Source organism: Heliangelus exortis, chromosome 7 (genome assembly GCF_036169615.1).
Source record: "Heliangelus exortis chromosome 7, bHelExo1.hap1, whole genome shotgun sequence".
NCBI classification, from domain to species: Eukaryota; Metazoa; Chordata; class Aves; order Apodiformes; family Trochilidae; genus Heliangelus; species Heliangelus exortis.
In genome coordinates, this window is record NC_092428.1 from 24107818 (window position 1) to 24120786 (window position 12969).

The 12969-nt window shown below is 40.5% G+C and overlaps 1 protein-coding gene across 2 annotated transcripts in view; it reads right to left on the minus strand.

Moving 5' to 3' along the window:
* SORCS1 (sortilin related VPS10 domain containing receptor 1) overlaps positions 1 to 12969 on the minus strand; it is a 287845-nt gene that overhangs the window by 42927 nt on the left and 231949 nt on the right. For both annotated transcript variants that reach the window (XM_071749351.1, XM_071749350.1), the window contains exons 14-17: positions 12333 to 12440; positions 11199 to 11316; positions 9339 to 9469; positions 409 to 522 (exon numbers count right to left, since the gene is read on the minus strand). In XM_071749351.1, coding sequence (XP_071605452.1) covers positions 409 to 522; positions 9339 to 9469; positions 11199 to 11316; positions 12333 to 12440 — 471 coding nt within the window. The remainder of the gene's footprint in view (positions 1 to 408; positions 523 to 9338; positions 9470 to 11198; positions 11317 to 12332; positions 12441 to 12969) is intronic.

The following is a 12969-nucleotide window of genomic DNA, read 5'->3' on the forward strand; positions in this document are numbered from 1 at the left end:
GGGGCCCAGAACTGGACACAGGACTCGAGGTACTTCAGATGTACATTAGTTTAATCTCTTTTCTCTAATTTGTTTTCTACCATTTCTGCCTTCTCTTTTCTCCAATTTGTTTTCTACCATTTCTGCCTCACCTGATGCCACATGATTTTAACAAAAGTCTTTTCAGAGACTGTAATGATTTGGCCTTTGTCTTACAGTCCCCCATGCCTTCCCATTTTAATGGGGAAGGTCTGGACTATCCATGATAGAGATCTGCAGGGCCAGAATGTGAACCCCAATAAACCCAGTGAAGAAAAGGTCCCAAAGGCTTCATCTAGCTTTGAGCCACATACACTAAATGCAATTTTCAGTTGTCATTATGTTGAAGTCCATACTGCTACTCTAGATAAGGTCTGGTGTGCCACTTACCCAGTACTGTTGAGATAACTCTGTCCAAGGCTACAGTCTTTTGACAAGGAAGATGGGTTATACCAAAATGCTGGCAAACACTGCCCATTGCTGTGACGTTCATATCCATAATCACTGTTTTAACAGAAAAAGAAAAATAATCACACAAGAACCAGAACAAATACAGATATTAGCTCATGCCCTCCAATATTGATGCAAGGTTTGTGTTTCCTCAATCTGTTTACTAGGACTTATGACTTCTCATTGATACAATAACTGATTCTTCACTCCTCCTTAGCTTTTTTTTTTGAGACCAAAGTTATCTTACATACAGCCTAATAAACAAACACAATCAGACCAGGTAGTTCATGAGCTATTGAATTATCTGTTCGCCCTCCACAGTGGTTCTCAGATTCAACTATAGACTCACACATAATAAAAACCAGAGATTTAAGCTAGGTTCAATCACTGTTGTCTCAGTTATGTCTTGGAAAACTGGAGTGCCAAACAGATACTTGTGTTTGGAAACTATATAACATGAGCTGTAGAATAAAATTTACAGCCATGAGAGAGCTCTCAGCTGAAGGCATCAACAGTGCATTTGGTAATGGAAAATAAGGTTGTGTTCTTCATTTCTTTTTTTTGTTTGGAATAGGAAATACTACAAAAAATTGTATGTTAGAAATAAGTCAAACTGCAACCTTTTGTCTCAATTTGGGTTTAGCTATGGCTAAATTTGCTTCAGTTCCATTAAAAATAAACAACAGCTCAAGCTGGTTTTGATTCCAGGTAAACAGAGGCTCTATAAAATTTTATTGTGGAACAAAGAAATGAACAAAAAACTTTTCAAATCAGTATTCTGTGCACATGTGGCTTTACTCTCCAGCTGCTTGGTAGAGAGGAAAGTTTGGTCGGAAAATCACTCTTATTCCTGTTACTAAGCTTTCTTCATAAACCATAACACAAAAGTTAATGGGATGCAATTTCTAAGAACTGTTATACAGAGTCTATCAACTTAGTTCTAATGATCCAGTTGCAACATGATCCTTATCTTAAAAGGGCACTTCTTTGCAAAGCACTTTTTTGCTTATTATCTTTAATGTCTTGGTATCAAGTAGCCTGATATTCTCAGAAAAGATGATTAGGGCAACATTGAATTATGTGATTAAAGGCTCATCTCTGTGTGTGTAAAGGAGCAGAGAAGAAATACAGAAATCAGAGGAATTCCAGCAGCCAGGTCAGAGCCAGTAGAACCTAGCCAGCTCTTCCCAGGGCTGGCTGCCACAGGAGAGCCATAAGCCTGTGGATGGAGTGAAATGTACCACATCATCAACAAGAAAGGCTCTCCCTACATCACTTAGCAGATCAGGGTTACTGGACACAGGGGTTCTGGGCTTATTATGTCATGTCAGGGAAGATCATCTGGCAGCTTCATTTTAATTTTTTTGCATGAAAAGTTACCTGTTCTGTGTGCATATATGTCTGATGGTCTAATCCTCAGCAACTGGACTTGGACCATGGGTCAGAGAGGTCCATGTGTCTGCACTGCCAGCAACTGGAGCAACTGGAATGTGTGCAGCAGGTGAGTACCAAGCCAAACAAACCAGCAATCAGGATAGAAGAGTTGGGAGGTGGATGATATGGTCATAAGTCTGGGCTGGATACCAAGTCTGTGAATTGGTTATGGGTGAAAATAGCTACTGGTGTAAAGCCATAGAGATCTGGATCTGCTCCTAAGGAGACCTCTTACGTCTTTATACATCTATGCATGAGGCAACTGGGAATGCCCAGCTGTCAGCAGCTGAGATAAGGCATCCAGGGGTCAAACAAGGCAACTGGTATTTCTATGATTGCTGTGTCTTCTGTCTGTACTGATCTATACCACCAGCCCTGTACATATACCTATATGGCCTGTGCCTACCTGCACATCTGTGTCTTGGGAACAAAATGTCAACATTGCTATTGCCTGAGTCAGGGACACTGAGCTGCAGCAGCCTCACCTCTATCTGGATGCTTGATTCAGCATCTCCTAACATGCAGCAGTGCAATCAATTATAGTTGTAGAATAATAGTAATAACAAGAAGAATATTAAACAGTATGAAGGCTTTTTTCAAATGTCTTTTTCTTTCAGGACCACAGCATGTTTTAAAACACACATTTAAGGAATCGCTATTGAACAATTTTAACTCTCGTGCTGATCTAAAATATGGGCCAGAGAAATAAAATAATAATTTTAAAAAATTAAAAATAGAAAGAAAGGTTAATTTCTGCAATTTATTTTGGTTAAATTTTTTATACTTGTTTCCAAAAACAGGACATTGAGAAGAGTATTGTCACACCTTTTTAATTCTGTCTGTAACTTTTCCTTCTAAATCAAGAAAAACCCTGTTTTGCTGTAATCTAAAAAAAAAAAAAAAATCAAGAAGATGACACTACGCAGAAGAAAATTAAGGTTGCATAACACTTGGAAAAACTCTTAAACATCCATTGGAGTGCACGATTGTTCCAAAGGTACGTTTTGGCAGTAGTGATGCTTAGGATATCTACAAATAATTGAGAATATATCCCAGGAAAGAGCAATGAAGCAGATGACCTAAATGGTCTTTTCCACAGTCTTTTTACTGAATTTTCATCAGTCTATTTACTCAGATGCTACTGACTGAATCTTGCTTAATTGCTTTGGAAGCATCAGCTGGTTTATTCTCCCCCTGCCTTGTGCTTCTCTAATCATCCTTGTTGGAATAAGAACATTATTATAGCTTCAAGAATATAGTTTGTAATGAAGAATAACACCATTCTGATTTGGTTAGACGAAACAAATATTTACATACAAGAGGGACTCCTGTATTTTTGTAATTCATTTGTCAACACACTGCAGCACTACATTCCTCAGTTATCATGTGCCACTCTAATTAAAAAGCTGTAACACTGTACACACACAATATTCTGTAATCAGTTAGGTGAGAGCAAACCAAAATAATACAGTGAAATCTGCTTCAGAGGGGATCAGTACCCACAGTCCAATTTGATGCATTAGCACCAGTCTGGGATTTCTTACTATACAAGTGTCCTGACTCATGCCATAATTTTGGTTCCTGTAAACACCTGCACGTCTGGTCAACCCAAGCTCAACTTAATTACATTTGACTATAGTTGGATCATGTTTCTCAGAGTCAAGAGAATTAAATTATAGGATTTTTCCATAGCAGGAGCAGTTCTAAGCACAGAAGTTTCCCAGTGTTGTTTTCGGGCCTGCAAATCACCTGGCTCAGAAAGGCCCTACAGAAACATCATCCCAGCAAATGACATGAATTGCTGTTCCATCTCTCTCTACAGATGCACCAGCCACCCCTTCACCTCTGCAGTCTTTAAATCTAATGAATTCCTTGGCTACAGGCTGGTGCATGCAGAACACTGATGCTGACAACAAACTGCTGCCTACAATTTGGCACAACAGGCTTTGTAGCAATCAACAAGCATTAGCATCAATTGGATTGCTGTAGTATGAGCCAGTATAGAAAAATCTGGAGACATCAGCTTTAGAGTGCAATCAGCTAGCTGAGCCATTGCCTGGTAACTGGGAATTGGAATTTGCATACATTGATGATATTTTGTGTCTGCTTGACAAGAACTCAGGTGAAACAGATAATGTAAGTATCAAAAAGAATAGAGCTTTTACCACCAGGGATTGCTTTGTCAGTATGAGGCAGTCTATCATCTGGCTCTCACTGACAATGGTTTTACCCTAGCCATCTTTACTGGTTTAAACTGGAATACTATTTGTCTTAGTCAAGTAGGATTGCAAGTTATTTACTGCAACTAGAGACAGATATGAATTAATTCCACCAGTGCTCAAAGCTTATCGTAAATTTCCCTAAGATTAGGGCAATAACCAAAGGACATCAAATCCCTTTAAAAGTAGATTTTTAAAATCCAGACCTGAAAAGCATACTGTCATGGAAGAACTGTAAATCCACATAAAATTATTAAACTCCCACTATTTATAAATAAAGAAATAACCAGCTAACCCACAGAATCATAGAATGCAAGGTTGGAAGGGACCTCAAGGATCATCTGGCCCAACCCTTCTAATATTGTTACTTGTATGATGTCTCAGCAACACATTGAGCTGAGACTTAAAACTTTCCAAACTGGGGAATCCACCACTTCCCCTGGGGAGCCCATTCCAATGTCTGACTGTTGTCATAGTGAAAACTTTTCCTCTTGTGTTCAATCAGAATCTCAAAGGACTAACTTGTGCCCATTGCCCCTTGTCTTATCCATGTGACTCCTTGTAAACAGGGAGTCTCCATCTTCTTTGTAGCTGCCTTTTGAGTACTGGAACACTGTAATAAGATCTCCCCTTCTCTCCTCAAGGCTGAACAGATCCAGTTTCCTCAGCCTCTCATATGGCAGGTACTCCAATCCTCTGATCATTCTCAGGGCTCCTCTCTGGACCTTCTCCATCCTGTCCACATCCTTTTTCTACAGTGAGGACCAAAACTGAATGTAATACTCCAGGTGTGGTCTGATGACTCCGGGTGTGGGATGATGATTTCTTTGTCACTTTTTGTGATGCCCTTGTTGATGCAGCCCAACATCCTGTTGGATTTCTTTGCTGCTGCAGCATACTGTTCACTCGTGTTCAGTCTGTTGTATACCAAGAGCCCCAGGTCCCTTTCCACAAGGCTGCTCTCTAGCCAAGTAGATCCCAGTAGACCCCAACTGCACTCCTGGGTTATGTGTTCCCAGGTGCAAGACCTTGCACTTCTCTACACTGAACTTTGTAATGCTCCTGTTAGTCCACTTCTCCAGTCTAAGTCATCCTGGAGGGTGACTCTCCCTTCTGGTGTGCCAACCTCTCCACTCATCTCCACTCAAACTTCATCAGGGTGCTCTTGATCCCAACATCCAGGTTGCTTATGAAGATGTTAAACAGCATCAGGAGCAATATTGATCCCTGAGGGACCCCACTTGTGACCCCTTGCCAGTTGGAGGAAGAACTATTTACTATCACCCTCTGGGTAGGGTCTCTGAGCCAGTTCCCCACCCACCACACAGACCACTTCTCCAGGCCCTGGTAAGACAGCTTCTCAAGGTGGAGGCTGTAGGTACTGAATCAAAGGCCTTGGAAAAGTCCAGGCAGACAATGTCCACTGCTCACCCTGTATCAAACGACTGGGCTGCTTTGTCATAGAAGGCATAGAAGATGAGTGATTGCCACTCTCATGCCTTCTAAAAGTCAAAACTTGACTTAACAAGCAGCCACATGATTTCCTTAACAATAACAGCTTCACCATAAGGTCAGCTCTGCCAGAGACAGAAAATGTTACTTGTGGTTTCGTTGGCTCTCCTTTGCAAAATGTCAAGACGTTACATGGAGTGGAATCAAGGTATCTGTGATTATATTCACCTTTGCTCTACAGTTTCCAAAAGCCCTTGTGGAAAAAATTAACTGTGGCCACAGCCTGACCACTGTTTTTTCCCACTTAGTAACACTGTCTAATACTAAAGTGTGGTACAAGCATAAATTTCTGTTAAAAAGGTGTGTGCTTGCTTCCCAGTACTACAGGATCTGGCATGAGATTTATCTCAGGGAAGGATGGATTCAGCTTTAGTTTGAATTATCAGTCTGTGATGCCATAAAATCATAATTGCACCACAGTATTTGGAGGACAAGCCACACTAGCTTATGTTAACAGAGAAGCTAAAATCCCCAAAATCTTTCCAGTAAATATATTCCTAGTGAACATTTAGGCTCCTAAGGATGCAGAGATGCACTGTAGACTTTGCATTGTGAATCTGTATTTCTCACAAGCCTTCAAAATGAACTAAAAATTCTTTCTAAATTACTATTCATTATCTAACCAAGCCTATCTCAATGATAAAGCAAAGTTAGTTAATCTAAGGGTGCAAATGCCTGTGTATTTCAGAGCTGGCACTTAGTCTGAACTAATGGGTGCTAACACATGAAGCCAACAGTTTCATCACATTCAGTATCTGCCTTCTGCCTTCCTGCAGTTTGTCAGGACAGTTTCTCATGATGCAGGACTCTGGTGTTTTAGCATAAGACCTAAATCTAGCAGGCAGGTCTAAAATTTAAGAGTCAGGCAATAAAAAAGAGTCAGCCAGATCCTTGCTGATATTTTCAGTTAAGTAACCAGACCTGCTTCTCAACTGCTCTATGGCTCCTTTGCACACCTCTGGCCACCCAAAGTCACTACAGCAGCAACAGCTTCGTACTTCCCGTGAAGGGGTGAGATACTGGAACACAGACAGGAGAAACCCCCAGTATTAATGACAGAGGGGGAGCTCCCGGAGGGTGACACTTAACCCAAAATTTCTATTAAAGGAACTGGGAGACAGGTAGCTGAAAGATGAACACCACCAAAAGATTTCCATCCATGTCTAGGAGATGTTTCTGTTTAAGAGATATCGCCACAATAATGCTCAAAGGGCAGGAAGGAACACAATGTAAAAAACCGGGTAAATTAATGCTTTAATAAGACACGAGTAACAGTGTCATCCATTTACCCAAATCAATTAAATGAAGAGGGACAATCTCGTTTCTAGGCCGTTTGCTTGGACAGATTTCCGAAGGCTTCTGCACATTTCCATGCCCCCTATTCCTGAAGCTCGATTGCCCTCTGGCTGTGAGGCTCCCTCCCTGCACAGAGCACAAATTGCTGCCGCTTCAGCCCCCTCCCCGGCTCCTTTTGCTTTCAGTCCGTGGGAAGAGCTGTCTACAGTCAGAAGAGTTCAGGTTCCCAAGGACTGAGAAACCAGAGTCATTTCTAATGTGACTCAGTTTTGTTGCTGTGTAAAACAATAGACAAATGTGTTTTTTCTCTTAGAAAGAACTAATATGGGCTGAATGCAGATTTGAAATGCATCTGGAGTTCTATCTTAGCAGGAGAAAAAAAAATTATAAAATCTTTGTCTTTTATAGCTGGCATATTTCCTCCTGAACTGATAAAAAAAAAACAAAAACAAACACTTGCTGGCTAAACAGGAATGTTTGTTTTGTTTTCGGTTTTGGGTTTTTTTGTTGTTGTTATTTTGGGTTGGGTTTTTTTTTCACTTTACCTGACCACACAGATATGTTTTTTTTACTCCAATTCTGACGAGCTTAGATAAAATTTTCTCCATACAAGCTCAGTGTTTAATCAGCAAAGAAAGTCTTAATCTGAGTGGAGCAGAGCATTGTCTTCTTTCATTCTATATTCAAGTCTGGGTCTTGTAACCATTGATGTTAACATAAAAAACAGCCCAGTTTATTTCAAGAATGCAAAATCAAGTGCAGTCACCTAAGGGTCTTTTCCCTGCCTGAGGGATACATGTTCCCTTCAGTCTCCTTCAATTAAGAGCCCTGCCCAAGAAAAAAAAAAAATTAAAAAAATTAAAAGAGGATTCAAAAGCACTGCTGAACTGCCATGAGTGAGGATGATGCAAGTGCATCTTCCCTTCCCAGGAAGGACCCCACAGAGGACACCCTTTCACAGCAAGAACTCATTCACCAGTTTTCCTGCAAATGCTTCTTCAGACCAACTTCTGCAGGGTGCACTGGCAGTGAAGCCCAGGAGGCAGACAGTGAATTCTGCAGCACAGCAGCTTTGCTGCACAATAAAACTGGGCTGAGAAATTCAGTAGAGGCAGTAGAATTACTTTCCTCTTGCCATCTCTTTTTTCCTTCCTTCACAAACCTCTGCCTTCTCTTTCCTGTGGCTTTTCTGTCCTTTTCTGACAAATGTATGTCAGCCTATGCTCCTGACTGTATTAAGTACACCAATGAATATTTCAGGTAAATATTTCTGAACTGAATGCTTAAAGCAATGTTTCAGCCTTTTTTCCTCAGAGGCAGTGGGGAAGGAAGCTGAAATGCATAAAGCAAAAATCCAGATCTGAGGACTGAAGGAATAACAAGAGCTCAGAGAGAAATAGGAGAGGATCATGACAGTCTGTTCTAAACCAAAACTGACTCCATCAGAAGGAGGATGGACTTCCTAGGTCAGCAAGGCTTTCTATCAGTCAGCTCAGCACAGAGACCTGCAGTATCTTTAAGGTTATTTTTCTCAGATGATTTTTGCAAAGTCCTAATTTTGTCTTTTCTTCTAAGATATGTGATGGGTCTTATTGGTTCATGTGAACATTTGTTGTAGACCCTCAGCCATCCAAGCTGTCTCTTAGATATTCTGTTAGAATAGACCTTTTGGGGAAGGTTTCCTTTAAGTGAAAGTAAAATAAATAAAAGCATGTCTCCCCCAGCAAATGTCACCATGGTACTTCTGTTTTGTACCTAGCAACACAGTTTTGCAGTAGCAAACTACACAATCAATTTTAATGAAATAAAAATATACATTCCCTGAGAGAGAGAAGTTCTGGAAGGAAAGCAAATTTTTATCAAAAATGTTTCTTGAGTGTGTTCCTTTTGAGTGTAAGGGGCTTACCCACTAAGGGACTGACCCTGAGTCAATCCCATCAATTTTTTTTCTTGAGCCTGGCCATGAGGCTTAACTGAGCTTAGCACAGTTTTGTACTTCATGATTTACAGGAAGGTCAAAATCTATGGAGAATTTAATTCCTATTCCTTTATATTCTAGATGGCTGCTATCTTTTTATCTCATTACCAAAGATACGTTAGACAGCTGAAGTCCAGGACCTTTTGGCACCTATGTGATGAGCTACACACAGAAGTGAAGTATCTTCTCCGTAACCAAAAACTCACTGGCAGATGGTGAAATCATCAGAAAACAATATTCAGAGAATCAGTGCCCTGCACTACCTATTTTCAATGTAAAACTACAGACTGCCAAACTAAAACTACACATAGTAAAACTAAAATGCTTACTATGTAAGCAACACTTACGTATTTATTAATATCTACCCTCTGCAAGCCTGCAGCCTCCTTAGCAGGCTCTGTATTGGTGCAGTAGAAAGCAAAGAGTCTCACCAGTCAAAGTCTGCCTCTGTGCACACACATGGCTTGGAGGTCATAGCCCCAGCATACTTCCCCTGCATGCATTTCTTCTCTGACTTGCGCTTCCTGTAGATCCTTTTGGCTCCCATGATGCAAGCTTCTCCCTGGAAACAAAACCATAAGTAACTTGCTCTGACACCCACCAGACTATTTGTATTATCCAGTTTTTCCAAGGCTGTGAAATGAGATCTGTGGCTCAAGAGAAGAGGGTGGAAAGCCAAATGCCATGTCAGTACACTGGAGCTAATTAAAGCTACTGAAGCTTTAAATGAAACTAAAACGGCTTTTCCAATACACACTAAGAAATGATCCAAGGTTATTTATGTATCTGATTCAGTTCTGAATTTGCTCCAAAGCCAATGAACAATTGATTCTGGCTTATTTCTCATTTATAGATTAGGTTGCACAGCAACTGAAAACACAGTCTGATTCGTCTGCAACCTGAGACAGAGAGCAGGCCTGTTTCCTTGGACTGATCTTTTCTGGCAATAATGTTGTTCAGTGGAAACTAGTAACAGGTGTATATGTAAATTTTTTTACAGAGTCAGACTTTACAGAGTCTGATTTCTTATGTGGAAGATAACATTCCTTTGTGTTTCCACTCCTGTCTTCAGCACCCTGCTGAATATTTTTATCTAGGGAACAAGGCTCAGAGTTGCAATCTCAATTACAAATCAAAAGGCAAGAGTCCATGTCAGCCTTCCTGAAAATAGTTCTGCAGGCTCCAAAACAAACATCCTCAAATACATGATGCAAAATCCTTGGCATTTTTGCTTATGCAAGTACAAGAAAGTAAAGAACAAAATAGAATGGGGTCTTTTACGCTGTTAAAATTGCTGTAAGGAAGAGAAACATCACAGGTTTGATTTGTCCCAAAAGCAGATGGGCCCAAATGGCAAGTGGTGTAAAATGCTGTGACTTCTTGAATTTCAAGAAAGCTGTACTGGTTTTCAACATCTAAGGATCAAAGACATAAGCAGTATTTTCAGTGTAGAGTTGTGCCTTGTGTGAGCAGCTCATCTGAGTCAAGCTACTTTCATTTCATATTCATTATTAAACTCTTGGCCAGCAAGATATACACAGAGAGAAAAGCTTTGATGATAGAAATGGGTGTTTTTGCTTTAGACTTCGGTGGAGGCTGTGGTGTTTATATAACCAGAGAATTGGGGCCACACTTTATTTTACCACAGGCTGTTCTGTCCAACTTGGCAGAGCTGGGAAGGTGCCCCAAGGCAGGCACAGGCACTGTGGGGAGCATCTTACCTTGCTGGGCACATAAGTAATGGTTCCAGCAGTGATGCAGCAGCTGTATTCCACATACAAGGGACAGAGAATGGAGGCCCAAGGGACTGAGGAATACAGTGGCCAACTCTCACAGGAGAGAGAGAAAGAATGAGGATAAAACCAAACGAGTAAGAAATTAGCCAAAGAGAGCAGGAATTGTGAGATGCAAGAGTGAAAGCAACTAGAAGGGTCTCAAGACATTGGCTCTGAGTGCACAGAAGAATGGAGGAAGAAAAAAGAGGTACAGACAGGGAAATAGAATGGGAGATAGAAGACTGAAGGAGTTCAGGCTTCTTTTAGCAGCAGTGCTTCTGCTATTGTTGTGTTCCTCAGCTCTGGTTAAGTCTGAACTAATGCTCACAGAGAGCAATCTGAGACCAACATGCCTATGTACCAAACATAGCAAAGACATCCAGTAAAACAACAAAACATCCAGTAAATAACAATCTGGTATATCAACCTAACAGGACAAGACATTGTATCATGCTGGTTTTTAACTGTAGAATCACTAGATATTCCAGGTCAGAACCCAGCCTCACTGCCTTTCACCTGGCTGTGGAGTTGCCAAGGTCTGTAGTCCTCTTCTGCACATCTCCGATCAAAAATGGACTTGTAGTCTACTTTCACCAGCTGCCACTCTGAGCGGTGGCTGAAATGTCCAAACACTCTACAGAATAAAGAAGAAAGAGCTTACAGTAAAAGGCAGAATGAGATGGGCTCCTGTAGTTACAAAGCTCCAGTCATCCATGAATTTCCAACAGAGAATAATTGCTTTAGGAGTGTGTTAGTTCGACTGATTTTCAATTGACGGATAGTGAAAGTGAGACTTAGGATCCCAAATACCTATAACCCTCTTAAAAACTGTATGCAGATTTTATTCTGTGGATCAAGATCCCTTCACTTATGCCAACACCCAAAATAACTTTAAAGAGAACACTTGACATGGGGCTGGAGACAGTTATACCTATAGGAGTTTAATATCTCACTTATGAGCTTTGAGAATCCTTTCCACATGAATTAAAATCAGAACCTGAAGGGATCACACTTTATATAGCTCTATTAACTCAGGTTCCTTTCCAATCCACATACTTTTCTTACTACAGGTCAGTCAATTTTTTACAGACAGAAATTAAATTTTCCTCCTGATTTTTTTCAAATTTGGTCTTGGGTAAATCATCAAAATTTCTGGAAAGGTGGATCCAGATTTATGCACCATGTAGTGCTCAGTATACCACATTGAAGATAATGATAATTTCTCCTGGGTCAGCCTCCAGGCAACACTTTGTCATTCATTTTTACAAAAGAATGTCCTTATTTTTCTGTGTCTCAGTTAAAAAAAAAAAGAAAGTAGCTGCAAAACATATCTGTATAAGTGCTATACCATTTTTCTTTCAAATATTCATGCCTCAAGAGTAGCTCTGCTTTAAATCACATTCAATTTAAGGAGTCAGGTTTCATGCTGATAAGCTAAGTGACAGTGGTTTTGCAGCTTGCAAGGAACACTGTTGTCATTCCTTCAATCATATTACAAACAACAGAAGCAACAGAAGACTGCATACTTCTGGCTTCAGATAGCACTGGGTTTGGTCCCCAGCCAGAAAAGCTATTATGTTCCAAACAACCCTCATGAGCTATTTTTGATGATGTTCCTATCAACATTATCATGATTACATGCTCACTTACGTCATGATGAGAGTTTCCTCTCCAGGTTCCCCTAATACTCCATCTACAAACAGTGGAAGGGAAGTGAAACTGTACTTGCTCCAAGATCCCCCTTCATCAAAACTTAGCCTAGTGGAGAAAGCAGAATTAGTATCTTCTTTCCTTATTCTCCTCACAGTTTACTTGAAGAGAGTCTCCAGTACACTACAGAAACTTTGAAAAAGTAGGAAGCAGCTTCTGTTCTTGCATGCTGCCTTTTTTGGAAGCATTGTAAATCACAGCATTGGTCAATCTTGGATGGCACCATCCTGCTAACCCATGGCCAATACTTAAGCAGGGAAAACAGATAAAGTTATGTTGTGTTAGAGATGGGTGCCTTAATTGCAAAAGATAGCCTAGGCCTAGAGTTTTCTTTAAATACACAAGTGGTTTTGAGCGTGTCATTTTTGGGTCCCCAACAAGAGAAATTTTAAGGAGGTTGGGTTTCTGGGCCATAAGAGCTTTGCCTTTTCTGACCAGCAGTCTTCCCTGTTGTTGGTCTAAGTGAAAGTGTGGAACCACTCATTACTTCCTAATCTTTGGGACTGTGTGTTTCAGATGCTGATGTGACAATGATTGTAGGGAAAGTAAATAATGAAAAAACTACAAAACTATATTC